The 21,706-nt window shown below is 50.3% G+C and overlaps 1 protein-coding gene across 1 annotated transcript in view; it reads right to left on the minus strand.

Moving 5' to 3' along the window:
• RFTN1 (raftlin, lipid raft linker 1) overlaps positions 1–21,706 on the minus strand; it is a 173,319-nt gene that overhangs the window by 61,341 nt on the left and 90,272 nt on the right. Inside the window, exon 4 of the mRNA XM_004588381.2 lies at positions 17,957–18,065. Coding sequence (XP_004588438.2) covers positions 17,957–18,065 — 109 coding nt within the window. The remainder of the gene's footprint in view (positions 1–17,956; positions 18,066–21,706) is intronic.

Raw genomic sequence — 21,706 nt, forward strand, 5'->3', positions numbered from 1 at the left:
ACACACCAATCCACCAGAACCCAACCAAATGTCAGAGGTTGCATCTTTGCTATTAAAGATACAACAGCAAAGTGAACAAGAAAAGGGCTCCCTGGAAAGAACAACCCATTGCTCCCTCAAAGGGCAGCCAAATGGCCAGCGGAGCAGGTCAGAGACAGACAGACCTGGAAGCACTGTTTACAGCAGCACAGTAGGGCATTTTCTCCAAGGTTCACCCTTCCTCCTCTTTAACTGTTGGCAGCATTTTCTCTCTTACCCAGTGTCAGAAAACATGGCCACAGCGAACTCCTGAGATTTTCTGCTAATAGCTTATCCATCACAGATAAATTATGTAAAACTTCCTGGTTACCTACAACCAAAGATCCCAGGAAGGGCTCTAATTGACCCAGATAAATCATAAATATCTACTTGTAGGTCAATCAGCTCCAGCCAAGGCAGAGGGTGCCATCAAAGGAAATAACAACACAGCTGGGTTGTGAGAATAAAGGCACTCAGAGAAGCAACAGCTGTAACGTCTTAAATATGGAATGTGCTCGTGACCCACACAGATTAAAATGAAGAGAATCTGAGGCCAATGTTACATGAGGGAACTGATACTTAGGCCAAACACCACAAAACAAAGGCATGTCTACCACAGCAATGTCGATTCACTGTGGTCAACATTCTTTCTGCATGTCTCCTGTCTGCACAGCCATGGCCTTCTTCTACTTCACAGAGGGCAGGTTAATCTTGAGATGTCTTAAGAACATCTTCTAGGGCCTGGTGTGGTAGCTCAACAGCCTAATCCTCCAGCTGCAAGTGCCAGCATCCCGTATGGACCAACTGGTTCATGCCGCAGATCCTCCACTTCTGATTCAGCTTCTTGCTTATGATCTGTGATAGCAGTGGAAGATGGTTCAAGTCCTTGGACCATCCAGAAAGTCCCTATTCTCCCTGGATGTCTACCTATTAGCAGAATTCAGCACATGTGTGGCTGCTGTACTGGGACAGGGGCCCTGAACAAGGCAAATAACTCAGCCCAAGAGACCTACCATCCTCTAAGTGGGAGCAAGGAAAGAAAACCTCCCCACCACTGAGAAAAACCTGTCCCTATGACTGCAGGCTACTGTTACAATTCAGTGCACACCCACAACGAAAGTGGATGAAATCAAGCCTCAAAAAACACTAGCCAAGAGGCTTGGCTGGCAGTCCAGCCGGAGTTCAGGAATGTGTGCGGGACTTATCCACAGGCCAACTATGATATGTGTAATACAGCCTCTGTCATGGGTGGAATCTGTGCAGACATGCATGGTTTTGGAGCAAAGGATTTCCCGAAGCAGCAAGGCTGGTGGAAGTGAGAGGTAAGAATGTGCTGGAAGTCATGGGAGCACATGTTCAGGGTCCCTGGGCTGGAGGCCCACAAACAACAGCAAGCGCTCACAGAGCAAGGCAGCTCAGGCCCAACAGGGCCACAAGAGCACTGCACCAGTCAATTGGCTGAATCCTGATCACAGAGGTACTGACGGGTGAGCTTTCTTTCATCCCCACAGTAGAAAACTGAAGCACACAGACAGGCTGGGCAATGTGCCCATGGTCAGAGACAGGGCTAGCAAGATTCAAGCACCAACAGTCTGGGTACAGCCCACACTCCTAGTACTGCCCAGTGTTGTATCCATGGTCAGATACACTGACCATTAAGCCCCATCACGCAATCCCAGGGCTAGATCTCAGACAGGCCTGAAGTTCACTGACAATGGATTTTACTCAGTAGGCAATGAGATGCAGTAACACAATCAGGTCTCTGCTATGGGAAACAGATCTGCCTGAGGACGCGGCAGGGAAAGCGGTGGGGAAAATAACACAAGCAGTGGACAGGAGTCTAGGAGGATGGCCCAGGTCCAGAATGTACACGGGGACAGCAGGAGAGGTCATGAGGGTCCTTGGGAAAATGATGATGGCACAGCAGGCTCTGGCCCATGTGCAGTCTCCAGGTGAGCTGGCTATGACTCTGTCTGATCAACACTTGAAGTTCCTGCAGGAAGTCCCAACGTCCAGCGTTCACACATTAACCACAGAGGTGAGAATTGGATTCTGGATTCTGCAAGCCAGTACCCCGCAGGGCCGGCATCCTGCAGGGCCATCCTGATCCTTGCACCACTGTCTTAATTGGCTGTTAGTCTGTGGTAAGGTGCTGACTTACAGTCACCACAGTGAAGCCAAGGGCTGCAAGCTGAGGGAGCCGTGACGGCCTGAGACATTCTGCATCCTAGGCTCTTCTACATCCCGAGGAGTAGATGGGCAGCCACAGGCAGAGCCAGCAGCCTGCTGAGCAGATGGTGCTATTCCACTGGCTCAGACATGTGCAGTCATTGGCAATCTGCTGTCCAAAGGGGAAACCATCTGTGATGACACTGGTGTGACAGCCAGGAGCTGGAAACACAGTCCCCTCAGCAAACATGACCACGGCGAAGGCCCCCATGCACGGGTGACTGCCCCTGTCATCCTTCCCGTCTAGCCCACAGTGACTTTTGCCATCACACCTGTCATATTCCTCCAGTCTGCTCAGGGCCATACAAGCAAGGCTGCAAGTCAGCTCTCCACGCTGTGGCCACCCCGGCCTGTTGCCCCTCACATTCATGCACGGTCTTGAAGATTTCTTCAGAACATTTCATGGCTCTCCTGGGCCCCACACCTGCCACATTCTTTCACCATTCTCTAGGTATGACCTAAAGATGAACTGGGGGTGGTCTTTGAGAAGTCTTATCCACGTGTCCTTGTGGTCACTAAGCAAAGTAGCACCCAATTTGCACACCGCCCCAAGACATGGGAGCCCAGCTCTGCTACTCAAAAAACCCACACCGGCTTCTATGTCTGACCATTGCCAAAAAGGCTGCATGCACTGTGAACAAACCAGAGGCCCATAAAGAGCCCCTCCCACACTGACTGGCCCCCAAGTGCATCTCTGATTCACCATCTTTAAGCCCTCAAGGAGTCCAGGACTGGAGCCATAGCTAACGGCCTCCTCATTCTACACATTAGCTCCTACCCAAGTGCACCATCCGTTGTCAGCCACTGGCTTGCTGGGCATTGGGCGAGCAGAGCCAGATCTGGGGATTCCGCAATTCCTCCAACCAGTTCCGGGGTGTTCTTAACAGCCAAGACTAAATGTAGGCCATGGGGCTCAGGTCCTCCAATTTTCTAGAGGACCCAATTCCATTGACACTTGCTTTTATTGTTTAAATTTTTCTCTTCTGGCAATAGCTACCCAGCACACAATTAAACCAAATTTTTCTTAACCCTATAAATGGAAGAAAGCAATCAACATCAATAGCAGAGAGGAAGCCCCTTCCACCTGCATCCCACCTGACTACTGTGGGGAGTGGGAGTCCCAGCTGGGTTCAGAGACCTCTGGCTACACTTAGTCCAGGCTCTTGTCTTCCTGCACTTAGGATTACAAAGAAGAGGAAAGTAGGACTGACAGAGAATACACCCAGATGTGACTGGGGGAACCCTCAAGAGTGGCTGAAGTCACCCTTTTACAGGATCAGAGTAGCACTGGGAACAGGGCCTGACTGAATGCTTGGAGGCAGCAGAGGTTGGGGTGGGGATCTCCAGGCAAGTGCCACTGTGGTTGATACCTGATGGGAAGTGAATGATGCCACTCAGTGAGCAGCATGCCTGGGAGTGGGCATCTTGAGATTGCACCATGACGAAGCAAGTGATGGAGTCTGGGCAGTGAGTATAGCCTGGCGATGGCAGCCCTCAGCTGCTCGCCACACAAAAGCCACCTGCCTCACCCATGTCAGTGTCCCGTCTAGGTTCTGCACATCCCACCTCTTCCCTCTGGTCTTTGCACTGCTTCCCTCGAATGGCCACTCCAGCAACCTCAGACCCTTACAGTTCTCACCACCATCCCCTTTGTGGTACCCCCTGGTAGGAACCACCCTGGTTCTTGGATGCCTCTTCTCTGGGCTCTATACTGCCCCTCAGCTGGCTGCCTCCTTCATGAGGGCCCATGGCACCTAGACAGGTCTCTCACAGAGGTAACGCAAAGTGAGGCAGACAGTTAGAAGGAGTGTCGGACCCCTGCGGGAACTTCCTGCTAATGCAAGACCTATGATCTCTGGGCTTGGCCCGCCCTTGTTTTGAAGATAAACAGTGTTCCTGGTTGGACCAGCCTTGAACTAGTCCGGAAGGGAAAGCCTGACCTGGACTGACCTACAGCTCACTATACACTCACTATAGTGAGTATTATAATGTACTATGCTACATAGTGTTATGTATTATATATTACTACATAGTATCATAATGTAGCATGCTACATGCCACAGCCACAAGCCTGCCATAACTGGACACATCAGACAATGAAGAGTGAAACGGGGTGGCCACTGGAGTCCGGAACATGACCATTCCTCCCTTCTCCGGATGGAGCTCCCCCTTCACCAAGGAACCCATATAGTGTTAAACAATGGTTCTGAGATGGAGCCATTGCCCTCCTAGTAGCCCGGCTATGGAGCATATATCTGTGCTTCCTACAACTCACTCCTGGATTCCTTATTGAGGTGCACATGTGTACGTGTGTGCACACACACACATACACACACCCCTAGGTACTGGGCACAACTCACTCACTCACTGCCTAGTGTCCAGCTGAGGCACCTATGTTCGCCATTTCACAGCATCCCATTTGGAATGAAAACCCAAGTGCAACCCTGGTACGAGTTCCACTTCCAATCCAGCTCCCTGCTTCAAACACCCAAGAAAGCAGCAGACAACAGCCCAAGCCCTGAGACCCCTGCTACTCACGTGAAAGACCTGCCTAGAGTTCCAGGCTCTTAGTCTGATCCCTGCCATTACAATCATTTGGGGAGTGAACCAGTGGATGGAAGACCTCTTTCTTTCTCTCCATATTTCCCTGTCACTCTGAAGAATGGCCCAGTCACTGGCCACTGCCCGAGGGCTGCTTTCCCAAAGGCAAAGCAGACAAAACCTCAGACAAGCCAACACACTCCGATAAGCAAAGCCAGCTGCACTTCTAAAGCTGCCCACGTTGACAACCATGATTTTACACATTGGTGATCCCAGTGACCCTGGAATGACAAGCCTGGGGCCACGCACCTACCTCAAGGGATTGTTGTTATTAAGACTCCTGAAACATCCTGGAAAACCAGTTTTCATGTCTTCATGGAACTCAAATCAGCGCCACCGTTAAATGATGGAAGGCGAAGGAACGTAACTGGGAGCAGATGTCTCCCTTCACACCACGCTGCTTTTAACATCCAGGATTCGGAACTTCCCCCGCCCCCCCTGATTTACACAGACTCCCAAAACATTCATAAGAGACACTTTAACAGAATAGGAAGATGGTGCAGCCGTGCACTAAGATCATGACTTTAACTCTTGGTTTAAGATCTTGTTCTATGCCTAAACCCACAGACCAACAAAAATACAACACAAGCCTAACAGTGTTTGAAGCTCTGATGGTAAACAAAGTAGTCAGACTAAGTACCACGGGCTGGTTTTCATTACAATGAGCTACAGAAATGAATGTTTTATTGTTCTTGTATAAATACCCTGGAGAAGCCAAGCCGTTTTTCTGGAAGATGAAAATATTTTGAGAGAGTTCAGATCTTATGAAGATAATGTAATCCATTTGAGTAACAAATAAGGGTTGTTGTCGTTGTTTCTTATGGTGGTGGGGGAGGTGTAGCTACAACTGTCGAGAATTATAAAGCTAATGATTATTTCCAATGCCCAATAACCCCTCATATAGAATCCTCAACTCCTTTCATTTCTCAGCTCCTTTGTTACTTTCTTTATATTCTGAGTTGTGTTCTTCAAGCAGGATGCACTGAAAACGTACACAGCGTGAGTGAATTCATGGAAGTGGAAGGTTCTCTCGCAGCATGAATCTGCTAGAACCTCACCATTCTGCCACCAAAAGCAGAGTCAAACTCCACCCCCCCTTCTTAAACCAGTAAGGGTCACTGGTCCTTATGACGGCCTCAACTGCTGAGAGACTTTCAAGAAACAATCCCATTGTTCCAATGGGATGACTGCCCGTCCAACTCAGCTGTTGGATTTTCGGGAGGACCAAGAAGTCTATGGAAACACCTATAAGCCTGAACCAACAGAGAAGCCATCTGAAAGTACATACCCCTGGGTTCCATCAAGTCACACAGCTGACTCCACAGTGGGCCGAGATCAGCCACCTCCACCAGGTCCTGAACAAGAGGCAGATTTGTGTGCAAAAATAAATACCTGCTACTGTTCTAAGCCTATGGGGTAACTTATCACACAGCAGCAATCTCTTAAACTATAGCAATCCTCGCTAATTCCTATTCATGTGGAGCCATGCCCAGATTCCATAAAGATCCACAAGCCTTTATGAAAGATGCGGCAAGCAGCAGGAATGTTAGCAGACAACACAACTGCTCCCCTAAAGCAGTCCTTTAGGGACGTGCTTTAATAGAGAGGCAACAACCATTTGTCATAGCCTCTCGGTTTGTGTTGATGGTGTATACACTGCCAGGACCACAGGTATCCATCCTCCAGGTAAAATAAACACCCCACGGCAACATGACTTCCATTATTCATCGACTGAACAAACCTGTAGGCAAACTCAGGCTTGGTTCTTGTTTATCACAAGTAACTAATGTGCAGAGCATGAATTAATGATGATGCTTTATCATTCCAGAGCCACGCAAATGATGCCCGCATGCCTGCGCAGCCTCGGAGTCAGAGAGGGTCACAGATACGCCTGTGCTTGCAGCAAAGGAAAAACTCACCTTCGCTCCAAAGGAAGCGCAGAGACACGCCCACAGCCCTGGGGGGGGGGGGGTGCATGCAGATTCAGAGCAGCAAGCGGATTGCATTCAAAATGGTAAGTCGCTGGAAAGAATGCCTCTCCCCCACAGCCCTATCAAAATCGAGCCTCATTTGCACCAGGCACCATGCAAACATTTTAAAGGTCCTCTGTCTCTTCAGGAGGGTTTATTCTCACTTCTACCCATTGTAATTTCTGTATCGCGATTCTAAGCTTGCTTTCATAACACTTCTTGATGGCCTTCTGCACACAGTGACATCACTGTGACCCCCACTCTACTCTCAATGCAGTCCAGCCCCTTCTGAAACACAAGCTGGAGTCTCGTGTCTGTGGAGACTCTACGCCCCCATGGCCGCTGGTGGTGACAGGCTCGAGCAGGTCACTGAGTGCAGTCCTCGTGACTGAACAGGAGTTGCCTTGCAGCAGGGGGGAACAAGAGGACAAGCTTCCAGTCTCTTACCATGTGATTTCCTATGCTGCCTGGGACTCTGCCAACATGAGGGCCACCAAAGATGCTCTATCAGGGACTGGAACTGTGAGCCAATACGTACATCTTTCCCTTATACGTTAGCCATTTGGTGGTACGGTGTTATGAGCAACACAAACAACAGACAAATACACCCACCAATAATAACACTCCTGTCAGTCCCACCACTAACACCCCACTCCCCCCACTCATACCCCCATCAGTAACATCCCTCCACTCATAACATCCCCCTACTGCAACTAATAATAGCTCTACCCTCCACCACTAACACCCCATCACTCCCACCAATGATACCCCAACTACACGCCTCCCTTCTAAAACCCATGAAATGCTGCCAGCAGGCTAACAGAACTGAAAATGTAGATTGGGAAGTAATTAATTAGATGGGAAATTTCAGTTTCACTCTATATTTTCTCTTGGTGCTTGCACTACATTTACAACCGTCAATTACAAACATCTTGAGTTCCGCTTACAGATTACAGCACCACCCCCCTGGATGGTAATCTAGCCTATTTTTCATTCTTTTAAACACTTAAGAAGTCAAAAGTGAGCCAACAAATGAATCATTTAAAGTTTAGATTTTTCTCACAACAGATTTTTTCCATTGAAGTGTCAGAAGGCAATGTTTATTTTTAAGTTAAAAAAAAAAACACTTTGTAAAAATAATAGTGCTGATACTGAGCTCCAATTACACTCCTGGGACAGTTACGAATCAATCAAGACACATTGCTGTTTTGGGGGCTGAGAGTACAGAGGGCACTCGGATTTGCCCAGACAAGTCCACAGAAAGAGGACATCCAGCTGAAATTCGACCGGCCATGTGCCAACAAGCCCTGGTCCAACACAGTTCTTGGACAACGACCAGGGGCGATCACTGAACCAAGGATTGGGCTGGGCCTCCAACCACAGGCAGACAGAGCCCATTATCCTAGCTCAAGGCCTGGCTTCACACAGAACACAGCAAAGAGGGGGAGAAAGTGAAGTGCTCCCCAGTCCCCAAGTGCCTATCTAAGTTACCAGGAAGTGGGTTGCCTTTACTGGAATCAGAGATTCTACAAGGAGGCTTGCTAAGTTCCAGACCCTTCCCTCCCCATCGCAGGAGGTGGGTCAGATTTGGTAACTGTGGGTGCTGGGTCCAAGCGAGCTTCCTGTGCCCCCACCCTCCTCAGCAACCCACCACCCACGCACTCGCTGGCCTCAGGTCTCCGGGCGCTTTGACTGGCAATGCTCCCAAAAGCACAACAGAGGGGAACCTTCTGGGCCTTGCACTCCAGTCACCCTGTCTCTCCAAGCCCTCAGAGAAGATTCCACACAATCGCAAGCAATAAAAGTGAAAGGTTCCAGCGTCGGAGGGGAGAGACAGCAGATGGCCTGCCAGGATAAACGCGGTGTCTCCAGAGACACCCCACCCTGCACACATCTCGAGGGGAGGCTGAATTCCCACACTCAGGCTCTGCGCTGCAGCGGGCTCAGACGGAGCCTGGCAGACAGGAGCGTGGCTGGGGTGGGGGTGTCAGCACCTCCCGCCACGCACACGGGGAGCATCAACCTGGGCTGTAAACCCGTCAGCTGACACATGTGTTCCCTGACAGCGCATAATTAGCACCCCACGCAGATCCCATTCCCTCAAAAGCATCCAGCTATACTTTGTAAACTCTTCTGGTGCCCATGGCAGACCCCACACGCGTCAGCCTGTTTGCTGGGGAGCAGGAAGGGAAGGTTGATTCCACCAGCGCCAAGCACCCCAAACCCTGGCACAAGTTACCACGAGGTAGAACAAAATGAGAAAGTCTTAACACTCTACTTCTTCCTCATCTTTCAAAACATCTGTTCCTTCACCATTCTCATGTCTTGCAAGCTCTGGCGGTAAGAGAATACTTTTAGAAGTTTGTGGGAAAAGGCAATTAGAAGATGGGCTTGGGGAAGGCATGGTGGTATGGCATGTTCAGCTGCTATTTAGGGTGCCCACATTCATTTCCAAGCGCCAGTTCGAGCCCCAGTTCCTCCACTTCGGATCCAGCTTCCTGTTCATGTACTTAGGAAAGCAGCAGGTGAGTCCAGCAGGTGCTTGGACCCCTGTCATCCTTATGCGGGACTAGGATGGAGTTCTAGGGTTCCAGTTTCAGCCTGATCCAGTGTGGGCTGTTGCAGGCTGTTTGGGCCAGTGGATGAGAAACTCTCTCTCTCTCTGTGTCTTTCAGGTAGAAAAACTGAAGGTTTTTGGCATGAAGAATTGTCACATGCATGAGCAGGTTTTGCATGAGACACATTTTCTCTGAGGTTTTTGAAGGCCACTTGTAGGTATGGATTTCAAAATGTTGGCACCAAAATACGTTCAACTGATTTCACTGGCCGTGAGTTTTGTCTCATACACAGATTCTTGTCCTATCATTTCATAATTGCTGAGTACTGACTCCATGGCCTACACTGCTGTCAGCATGGACGAGAGGACGCAAGAAGCACGGTCAGCAGGCAGTTGGGACCCTAGGAGCGGACAAGAACAACTTGCAGAAAGGAAACAGGGGGTTAAGGGAATCAGAACCACTAGGGCAGGGAATCGCAAGGGTTAAACTGCCCTTTAAAAAATGGAAGGGTGGTGGGTACTGTGGTGCAGCTGGTTAGGCTGCTGCGTGGGATGCCTGGAGCTCACACTGGAGTGCTTGGACTCAGTCCTGCCTCTGCTTCGAATCCAGCTTCCTCTGGTGCACAACAGGCAGGCGACAGACAACAGCTGAAGTACTCAGCCTCCTGCCACGCACATGGGCTAGTGAGACAGGAGCTCCTGGTTCCCAAATTCCTCCTGGTTCTGGCTGTTGTGGGCATCTGTGCAGCGAACCAATGGGATGGAAAACACAACTGTCTGCCTCTCCCTTACTCTGTCATTTTGCCTTTCAAAAACACAAATGAAAAATGAAAAAGCAAGTCAGGCATAACATGCCACCTAGGACACCCGTATTCCATGCCAGAGTGCTGGGGTTTGAGTCCCAGCTCTCATCCTGACCCAGCTTCCCACTAACATAGACCCTGGGGGGCAACGGTGACAGCTCAATGACATGGGTCCCTGCCACCCAGGTGAGAGACCCGGATTCCTGGCTCCTGGGCTTGACCCTGCCTCAGCCACTGCTGGTACCTGGGAAGTAAATCAGCAAGAGGAAGTTGTATGTGTGCGTCCTCACAGCTCTCTGCTTTTCAAATAAAAAAAATTCTTAAGAACGAAATGATGAATAAATAAACAAATAAAAGCAAAGCACAAATTCTACATGCAAATGAACACAAGCAAGCTCTTCAAGCATCTTACAGATACAATGTTGAGTAAAAGACACCATTCAGATACATAGGAGGCGCTGCTGGGAGTTAAATGGAGTTGGCTTCATGGATGGTTTGTGTGAGGTGGTGGTGATTGCAAGAAAGGGCCCAGCTGTGAGCTCTGATTCTGATTCCCAAATGCTACAACAGCCAGGGCTGGCACAAGCCGATGCCAGGGTCCTGCAACTCCATCCAGGTCTCCCACTGTGGGTGGCAGGGGCCCAGGCAGTTGAGCCACTATGTGCTGTCTGCCAGAGCTTGCATTAGCAGGAAGCTGGACTGGAAGCCCAGCCAGCGGGCAGCCAAGCTCGCTAATCTTGGATGTGAACATCCTAATCAGCAGCTTAATCTACTATGTCAAATGCCCACCCCTAACTCTAATCTCAAAATGGAAGCATTGTGAAATACTTTCCTGTTAAGCGCAACTTTATTTTGTAGGATATTTCACTTTGCTATTAAAAATCACGTGTCCAAACAAATTAATACCAGTGACCATGAATTCTGAAGACTGACTTAGGAAAAAGCCCCAATTTGCCATTGTAAAACTCTCTTGTTCCATGTTTAAAAGATGAGATCTTAGTTTAAGTGACATATCCTACTAAGGTTCTCTCTTGCTTTTACTTTTAATATGGCTATGAGCAAACTTTAAATCCATATAGGTGGCTAAAAAGTCCTATTTCTATCAGATGGACCCACCAAGCAATAACTGCAAGACCCAGAAGTGGAGGCATGGGGGAAGGGACAGCGGGAAAAAAAGGAGAAACTAAAGCCGGAGAAAAGAATGTATTTGAAGCTCTGATGAACAACTGTGACAGAAGTCCACGGCTGGGGTGAGATGAGAGAGCAGACAGTACGAGCTGGGGCACCGACAGACTAGCATGTCCTGAAGAGACAGCATGACAGGCGCGGGCTAGGATTCACAGCTGTCAACAAATTCTACTGCCCTAGTTTTTGCTGACTATGTGTTGGAAGCAAGCTATGCCTGTTATCAAAGCAAAAAAGACACATGCCCAACACATGTCTTTCTAGGGTGACAAAAGCCAGAGAGGAGGGGGTTTTTAATTGGCATGTTACAAATCTTCCCTCTGCTAAGGGGCCCCAGAGGGCATTACACTACACAGTTACATCTCAGGCATCTATACCAGGAACACTTGTGTCAGTACAACCAAAAAAATACAGCACAGCACTGGCCTCTTCCCAACCAACAGTGAATCTGTACAGCAGCAGAGAGCAAATACTAGTGACCCATTTTAGAAGGACAGGGAAGCCTGCTGATAGATGAATGGATTGCTAGTTTGGTGTAGGGTCTACAAACAGCAGAATATCATTCAGCCTTAAAAAGGAGATCCTGCCATGTACCAACAACATAAATGAAGCTGGAGGACATGGTGGGTGCTACATGAAACAAGCCAGATATAGAAGGAGAACATCCCCTCTACCACGCAATCCAGGCCTGCAACTTGCCTGCCACCTCCTTGCCCAGACTAAAAAGGCAGGCATCTCCCACAGGCAAAGGTGGTGGCCCCTTCGTGGTCTTGCCCCACCTGAACCTGCCTCCACCTTTCACCTCCTCTGACATCTCTCACCCATCCCCTCTCTGGCAGCACCTTCCAACATTCATGGATGGTCAAGTCAGTGGCACAGCCAGTCGGGACTCGCAACGTAGGATCACATACGCGAGTACTACACTTTAAAGTCCCAGATGCTCTACTTAATGATCCACCTCTGCTAATGCTCCTGGGAAGGCAGCGGAAGAACAACCAAGGGCTTAGGCCCCTGCCACCCACCTGCATGGAATTCTGGGCTCCAGGCCTTAGCCAGTTCCCAGGCCTAACTGTTGCAGTGTGGCCATTCGGGGAGTGAATCAGTGGAAGAAAGATATTGCACTCTCTCTCCCATCCCCCACCATCATACTGGACCTTTCAAATAAATAAATGTTAATCAAAAATGCTTAAATATCCACTTTAAAACAAACAAAGCTTCCTTCCATGCCCACCTGCATTAGCTCTGGTTCCTCTGAAACATACTTACTCGTCAACCTGCGGCAGGGAGGCACCTGCCCACCCTAGCCCAGGACAGCCGCCCCTGCACTATGATCAGAGGCCCTCGGGAGGAGCCCCCTCTGATCTGGTACCTTACAAAAATTAAATCACGAATTAAATTAATTAAATGATAAATTAATAATAATAAATTACATAATAATCTTTTTTTTTTAAAGGCCAGAGCCTAGGGCCCAGGCTCCTGGCCCGCCTCCAGCAGGGGAGCACCATCCACAAGCAGGTTGGGGAGAGCGGGGTGGCTTCCTCCAGGAGAAGCTGAGCAGTAGGCCCTGCAGCGGCAGCCTCCATGAGGGGACGCCTGTAATTGGAGCAGCCAGCACCTGGTGTGGACCACACCTTGCTTACACTCTCTGCCACCCAGGCCCAACCTTCCTTTCCGTCCCTAGATCATGAGCAGGAAACCCCAGACCCACTGCTGACAGTTCTCATTTTGGAGATGCTGCCCAGCTTCCCGGAGCCTCCAGGATTCCTCAGGGCTGTGACAAGGGTTAAAGGACAGGGCCTGCCACGCTTCCTAACACCAAGTCCGCCTGGTACATCAGAAGATTCCCTCTGTGGAGGGGAATCCCACTGTGAACAGACCTTGCATGCACACATAAGGGCCAACCATACACCTGATAGAAAAAAGGAGAGAGAATTAAAAAAAATGTTTTCTCCTGCCTTTCTGCCCCTGGCTCCACACCATTCCCTGCATCCTTCCTCAGCAACCCTGTCTGACTCACGTGGGCGGTGGGTCTCGGCTCCGTGTTCCTAATAGTGAGCCACACTCAGGGCAAACACAGCCTGGCTCTTCCCTGGCCTTCGGGGTCCTGTTCACATTCCTGCCCACACCACAAGGGTCCTGTCCACTTTGCCCTCAGCTGCTTACTCTGCAGGGCTCTCATTCTATATCAACTTCTCCAGAACCTTCCTCAAGTGCCCTAGCCCCAAAGCCTTCGCACAGTCCCCAAGTCTTTTGCAGCCTAGTGCCATCTCTCCTGGGGAAGGTCCAAGCCAGGCTCTGTGGCCTAGCTGTCCCAGTTCTGGCCTTGACCTCATCCACTGTCTAGGAAGCGTCACAGGATGTCATCCCTTGCACCCATGACTGTGTCACCATGTCACCCACGGTGTCAGCACCATGAATGAACATGACTGCTTTCTGACATGTACTTTCCCAGGAAGCTCCCCGGAACAGAACGCCATCTGCAAACAAGTGTACAGTAGGTCAGTGCGTCTCCTCCACAGTCCTCCGGGAGCTCTGAAAAACAGGAAATGCACAGGTCCCCCACGGACCTGTGGGGCGCACCAGGCACAGGGACGAGGCCGGGGACAGGAGCACTCAGGTCCAGGACCTGGCAATCAGACCCACCCCCAAGTCTGCCTTAACCGCACATCTTACACATGCTGTGGCCCGCAGTAAACACTGCGTGCAAAGGCAGCTAGCTGAAGCTCGGGGCATGCAAGAGGGAACGGCAGAAAATGGTCACTCAGCCTGCACGTGGCCAGCAAAGGCGCTCTGAGGACTCCTGAGCCCACCCTGCAAGCTACAGGCTCCTCCTTGCAGCTCCCTCAGCCCTCTGTGGAAAACCAGGATGCACAGGGTGTGGGAATTACAGCCACGTCAGCTCATGTTACATGACGGGGACACAAAGAATTTTATTTCTCCTAATTGTGGGAAATAATAAGCTTCCCTCCCCTCCGCTCTGCGTCAGCTAGCAAAAGAAAAAAAAAAAAAAGAGGTTCTGCTAATTTAGAACACATGGTAGGAAAGTAACACTGGACCAACCACAGTTTTTCAAGGCAAAAAACCTCCAAGGGGGTTGAACTTCATTCTAATCCACGGGATGGTACAGCGACAACATGAGATAATGACCACCTCATCCTAAGACATGGATCCACTTGTCGTAAGCACAGACACCATTATTTCACACAAAATAATGACTCAGATTAAAAAGTAACAACTGCGAGTCACAGCAGCCAGGGACCCAGCTTCAGCCTGGCCCACCCGAATGGCAATTAACATGTGTCATCACCTACGTGGAGACAAGCGACTCATCAGTCATTTGCAAGGAAAATAACCCAATGACTTTCCAGTAACTTCTCCCCCAGAAGCACCTGTGGCCTTCCTTCTATCTGTGTGAGAACAGAAAATTCCCACTTGGCCTCTCCGCTCTGCACGCACAGGTAGTCAGTTTCTCTAGAAATCAATGCCCAACCATGGAGAAGAAAGTCCGGGGGAAGGGGGTCCAGTGCAAGGTTTTGCCCCTCCTGTCCTGCCCACCAGATGTACCAGCCTGGGAATTACAGCTTCAGACACTCCAGCAGCAATCTTCTGAGTCCCGGCCATGTTCCCTGCTTGGTGGCATGGGGCTCACGTCAGGGCAGCTCCTAGGTTCCAGGCTCCTCCAAGGAGAGAATGAGCATAAACCACCTTCCCCCAACGGAGACAAACATCTGGGTCGCACACCCTCCAGCAAGAGTGGTCGGTACCTTTATTTTTGGTGAATTATTTATTTGTATTGGAAAGTTAGATATATACAGAGGAGGAGAGACAGAGAGGAAGATCTTCCATATGCTGATTCACTTCCCAAGTGACTGCAACGACCGGAGCTGAGCCAACCTGAAGCCAGGAGCCAGGAGCTTCTTCTGGGTCTCCCATGCAGGTGCAGTGTCCCAAGGCTTTGGGCTGTCCCTGAATGCTTTCCCAGGCCACAAGCAGGGAGCTGCATGGGAAGTGGGGACACGAACCATTGCATCATATGGGATTCTGGTGTGGGCAAGACTTTAGCCACTAGGCTACCGCGCCGGGCCTGATTCCGTGGTTTTTACCTGACAGCTGGGGTGTGGCAAGAGCAGGATGACACACTGGGCTTTAAAGTGTGACTTACAAAATGTTCAAACCAAGAACTGTCACACCAATATGGAATGAGCCTGTGTCAACCACCTATTCAATCAATTACTGAATGTCTTATGAGGTACTGCTATATTCATGCACATAAAATCAGTGGTGGAAAAGAAGGCTGGGGTAAAACTGAAAGTTTAATAAAAACTGGCGAGTAGCCTCCAGGGTGCAGAAAACAAATGTGGAAGTTACGTTCTGGTGGACAGATGTCCTCGTGGGCACTGCAGAAAAGCGGCATCCCAGGTGCCCACTGCCCAGGCTCCTACAGGGTCAGTCACCCAGTGATCTACACAGGCTGACAGACAGCACCCCCAGGGACTGGAGTGACGCTGTAGAGTGTCAAGCTGCTGCCTGCCACACCAGCATCCCCACTGCTCCACTTGCCATCCAGCTCCCTGCCAATGTGACGGGGAGAGCAGCGGGAACGAAGCTGGTGCTTGGATCAGGGCTGATCAATGCAGGAGACCTGGAGGAAGTTCCTGGCTCCTGACTTCAGCCAGTGCAGCCATCTGAGAAATAAACCAGCAGGTGGAAGATCTCTCTCTCTCTAACTCTTTCAAACAAAATCTTCTGAAAAAAAAAAAAAAGTGGCCCTGACAGTGTGGACGGCTTCATGTCTATATCCGACCCACATCCCTCTAAACAGCCAAGGCATTTCGAAAATTATCTCCCCTAGTATTCAGATCACTCAGGCTGAGGAAAGTACTTCACCTGCAGCAATCTAAAGATGGCCCTACTTACACATGATTTGTTTTAAAAAAATACCCTCGTTTTACACAGTGCAAGTGTGAACAGGAACAACTTCTCCCCCATCCCTCACACAATGATCTGAGCTATACGAGAGTAGAAAGAGCCTCCACCCACTCAATACCATTCCCAGAAGTTCTGACTTCAGAAATACTCAAGTCCTTGGTCCCCAGGTCTTGGCTGCATTCCCAGTCCTTGGGAGCCTGAACATGGTGTGATCGCGTTGAGGCAGCAAAGCAGGCAGCAGACACACACCCTTTCCAGGGACAACCTAAACTTCGCACTGTTTGGCACAACTCCCTCAGCAGCTTCCTGCCCTTGTGAGCCAGTCCTGCCAGTCCCCCCAGGCCCGTTCTCCTACCCTCACCCTCCCTCTCTCTGGTGGCCCCTCTGACGTTTAAACTTCCCTGGCCCTCACCTATACCTTGCCCTCTAGCAGCCTGCCCCAGGGCAGCTGTAAGGACTCTCACTCCTCTTCCTCTTTCCTGTCTGAGCGCTGGCACCTTGCTTCTCAGCTACACCAGGGCCTGTCTCCCAGTCCTGCTTCTTGCTGACAGGCAATGAGATGAACAAATGAGCTCTCGCCAGCAAAGCAGCGGGACCACCAGTGCGGAGCAGGAGATGTCTATGACAGTCACAACATCTCTTTCCACACCGGGCCCCCTACTTGACCGTAGTACCATGATGAAGCTGAAAGCTCTGCATGCTGGGGACGCTGTCGTCCCGTGGCGACCCCATGGCCGCACATGGATGCAGTGTTGCTGCCATAAACAATCCTACTGCCCTGCCAATCCTGTGAAAGCTCAGTATGAACCAGGATGCAAAAAACATAAACCTGATAGTGACAATAAAGCTGCCACCTTGCATATTTGTGACACTTTTTGCTTTCATTTCAGGGTACACTCCTTGCTTTGAAAAACCACTTGCTCGAAGCAGCAGCCTCAGGCATCTCATGCTTGGTGCACATCCTGATTGTGTGAGCAGGTGACCACCAGGTTTGTGTAAGTGCCTGGTGAGACCTTCCCACAGCACTGGCATTGCCTAAGGACAGCACATCTCCCAGCAGCTCGGCAACGGGCAGCTGCACGCGCCAAGATCCAGGAAGGGGTCAGCAAGAATGAGATGGACATGAACCAATGTCCTCTGCTCCAGCGTGGCATGGAGCCATTCCTTCTTCAGTCAACACAGTGCTGTAACCCAAGGGGACCCTGCCATCACCCACAAAACCTCAACTGGCAGGAAGATATGTTCAAAACCAGGCACATTTCTGGGCCGTCAGGAATTCCCTGCAGCAGGCAATTTTTCTTTGGTACAACCACATGGCAGAGGCCACAGGAATCTGGCTCTCGAGTAGGAAAAAAAGAGTGGGAAGCTCACAGCAACAAAAATCCACAGGAAGGTGAGATGTGGAGGTGCGCCCTAGCGTGAGGAACTGTTGAGAGAAGGGTCCCACCTGCAGAAACACGGGCTGTCAGCATCATTCCAGCCCTAAGAGGAGACCCAGGTCCGATCGGCCTGGGAAGGAATGCCAGGCGTGGGAGGACTGCCCACCCTGGGAGGCTGCCCAAGGTGTAGGTCACAGTTCCCCCACAATCCTCCATGGCGTGGCCAGTTTGCCCACCTGGCCATCCACTCGGATCCACCTCCAGGGCATCACTCCATGTGCTCACCTTCTTAATGAACTCAGGCATGAGTTTTTGGTCCGTCAGGTGGTCCAGGGAAGAACAGCAATCTAGTTCTAAGACGTAGCCTTCACTGTGAGGATCGCTCTTCTGAGACCTGCAGGGAAAGAGACACACATCCACATAGAAAGATGGAGATTTTATACAATGCCAAAAGCAAAAATAATAATCATAATCAGTAGGTATTTAATGAAGTCCCTGAAGGAATTGCTAGAAAAGCGGTGCTAAATACAACTCCTGCTCAGCCACTCAAAGGACCTACAGGGAGAGCTAGATGATGAATAATCTTAAAAAAAATAATCTGTGGAAAGTACAAGTTATGAAAAGAACTACACATGGATTACAACATTTTTTGGTAGCCAAACATCTTTTATTCCCACTTTCCACAAACTTTCTGAAGTGCCCCATCATATTACTTTTAAAAAATCCAAAATAAATTTTTAAAAAGTTTATGTGCTTGTTTTTATTTGAAAAGAGAGTGAGAGATTCAGAGAGATCTCTCATCCTCTGGTTCACTCAGATGCCCACCTCCTCCCCATCCCCCGCAACCTCTCCCCCCAAAAATAAAACCAGGGCTGAGTGAGACAAAAGCCAGGAATCTGGAACTGCATCCGGGTCTCCCACTAGGGTGGCAGGGACCCAAGTACTCGGGCCATGCCTACTGCGTCCCAGGGTATGCACTGGTAGGAGTTAGACCGCAAGCCTCAGGCACCCTGGGATGAACACGGGTGTCTTAGGAGCTGGTTTAATACACTGTAATACAACGCCAGCCCCACAAATTATCTTGAAAAGACTTTAACCTTATAGAGCAACCTGGAAAAACCCATCAGCGCACTAAAGAAATACTGCAAGGCAACTGACATAGATAGACCTTCTAGAAAAACAGTGTTATGTGAAGGATGGTACAAGGTCAAGGTCTTCTGTTGTAGGGTCAAAACCACACCTCGGCACACACAGAGGGTGGGGTTGCTGCCCCCACTCCCACCACACAGACACACCCATGACGCAAGACGCAGGGCCCCACAGTGATCACTGTAGCCGGCAGCAGGCAAACATCAGAAGGAAAGCCCAGCTTCAGCAGGGTCTCTGTAGGATGCTAAGGTGGTCTGGGGCACTGCTAGGGGCCCTGTGAGCATTTGAAATAAAGGAAGTTCCTTGGCCTGGCCAGACGTGACGTACCAGGTGACGCTACAGGTGAGGCAACCAGATATGCTCTGTTTTCCAGGGGACTTGTCAAGAACGACCGTCAGGGACCAGGGCTCAGCTCTGCCCAGGTTCCTGTGCCAGGCACCCACTCTGGACAGCCGAGGGGTGAGCAGGGCCCGCCCGCCAGCCTGCTGTGCGGATGGCTCTACACGCCTGAGACAGAGCTCACCAAACGGCTTCTGAATATAAATTCAGTATAACATTTTTTAATGAATTTCCAAGATTTTTATACAGCATTCAAAGCAATTTATGTTACCATTAACCACCTGGGGGTGAATCACACGAGATTAAAAAGTGAAAGAAAACTAAAGAGGATTTGGTTTTTGCAGGTGTGAGGCTGCGGTTCCGTGAGCAACCCTGAAGAGTTCATTTTCATTTTATTCCCCTCCCCCGCTCCCCACATCCTCGCAGAGGCACAGGGTACCGATGTGCAACAGAACACCCTGATTCCAAGCCAGCAATGAACCCATGCTGAGAGAACAAGCCATGCTGAACCCTGGCCTTCCTGCCTTCATCCTGGGTCAGAGGTTAGACGCACACTCCCATCCTCCTCTAAACAAAAGGCACGCCAGGAGGAACTAAAGCAGAAGATTCCAAACTCTTCAAGGGAAAGACTTGGCCAAGATACCCGGTTACATGCATGCGAGTCCTTCTAAGAAGTCACAGGAATTGGACTGAATAGGTTCACACAGCAAAATGATTTTGACATCCAAGCAGAGTTCTTGTTTGAAGAACTAATGGCTGAAGTCCTCGCCTTGCACGTACTGGGACCCCATATAGGCACTGGTTTGTGTCCCAGCTGCCCACTTTCCTTCCAGCTCCCTGCCTGTGGCCTGGGAAAGCAGTAGAGGACGGCCCAAAGCCTTGGGACCCTGTACCCGCATGGGAGACCCAGAGGATGCTCTTGGCTCCTGGCTTTGGATCAGCTCAGCTCTGGCCCTTGTGGCCATTCAGGGAGTGAACTAGGGAATGAAAGACTTCTTCCTCTCTATATAAAATCTGCATTCCAAATAAAAATAAACAAAACATTTTCTTTTAAGAAGACACATACTCCACAGACTTTCTGCGGAGTACTCATACGCTCCGATTGAAGGAACCTTGTATTAACGTGGGGTCTCTAAGCACAAAGCCGGGGATGCAGAGAGGGAGTTGTGTAACATAAGCTCCCATCTCCTCTGACACAGAGACTAATGACAGAAGGCATGAAGTTACTTGCAAGTAGCCGCAGAGGTCATGCATGATTTGTGGAAACATACTGAGTAAGTGTACCCCATATCCACCCACTAAACCCTCACAATGCATGCAGAAGCCAGCTGGCTGTGAGCGGCTCACAGCCCTGGTACATGAGGAATTGGCTCAGGTGCAGGATGTGGTAACCACTATCTCTGCTTCTCCAACGAGAAGTTCTCCAACAAGACAGGTGGCTCCGGTTCCCTTCATCGCAGAACGAACTCCACCACATCTCAGCTAAAGGAGGCAGCAGGCGGTCAGCACGCACAGGCTCTGCATGCTTTCTGCACGGACCACGGAAACACCTGGCTTAGCGCAGGGTCTCCGGGAAAGCACATCAGCACACACAGACGGAGCAGGTGAGCACCTTGGGGTGCCCCTCTTGCCTTGAGAAATTCCCTTCACACTTGAGATGAGAGGGTGTCGATCTCGAAGATGGATGGAGGGGAGAGGGGGTGCTGCAGGGCTGCCACGGGAGTTTCTGGACTACTCAGTTCTCAGGGGCAGGGATAAACACACTCCAAGGTGACCCCCAAAAAACCTCCCCATCCTGGTGTTCACACCTTTCTGCATCATCTCCCCTTGAGTGGGCGTTATCTGTCAAGTCAGCATAGATAACATGCTTTGATGACTTCATGCTCTAGGACTCCAGGGAGCCAGAGCAGAACATGAGACCCTGCCCCCCGCTGGCCTAAAGAAGGCTTGTGACAGTGGGAGTGGTCGTAGAGCCTGGACAACTGCTGCACAAAACCCGGCATGGCCTGCAACTGGATCCTCTCCTGGTTGAGCCTCTCACGATGCCACAGTTCCACCCGATGTGGTGTAGGGATGATGGAGTTCTGAGACAGAGAGCCCCAGCCAGAAGCAGTAAGACAAAAAACATCCACTGTCTTGAGCCGCTTGGTCTGTCACGGTTTACTGAAGAGTAGGGAAAACAATTTCAGCTCCCAAGGTGCAGCTCCCGCTGTGACTTCACAAAATGGCTTCTCCCGGGGAACCTGCCAGTAGCTGGAAGGCAGTGTCCCTTGAGGCAGGGGGCAGGGCTGTGCAAGAGCAAGCAGGCTGTGTCCAAGCAAGGGCCCTGGGAGGAGGGGAAAGATGGTCTGCCAGCTATCAAGAGGTCAGGAAGGAGCTCTGATCTGCAGCTCTCAGCTAATCACCACCTGCCATCCCAGGTGACAGGTGGGAGTTCTCAGCCATGGTGACCAAAAGGATGAGTCCCTCCCCAAGACTGAAGCCCAACAGGTGCCAGTTCTGGAAAGAGCAGAGGAAGATGGGTTAGACAATAAAGAAAACAGAGGA

Source organism: Ochotona princeps, chromosome 30 (genome assembly GCF_030435755.1).
Source record: "Ochotona princeps isolate mOchPri1 chromosome 30, mOchPri1.hap1, whole genome shotgun sequence".
Classification (NCBI taxonomy): domain Eukaryota; kingdom Metazoa; phylum Chordata; class Mammalia; order Lagomorpha; family Ochotonidae; genus Ochotona; species Ochotona princeps.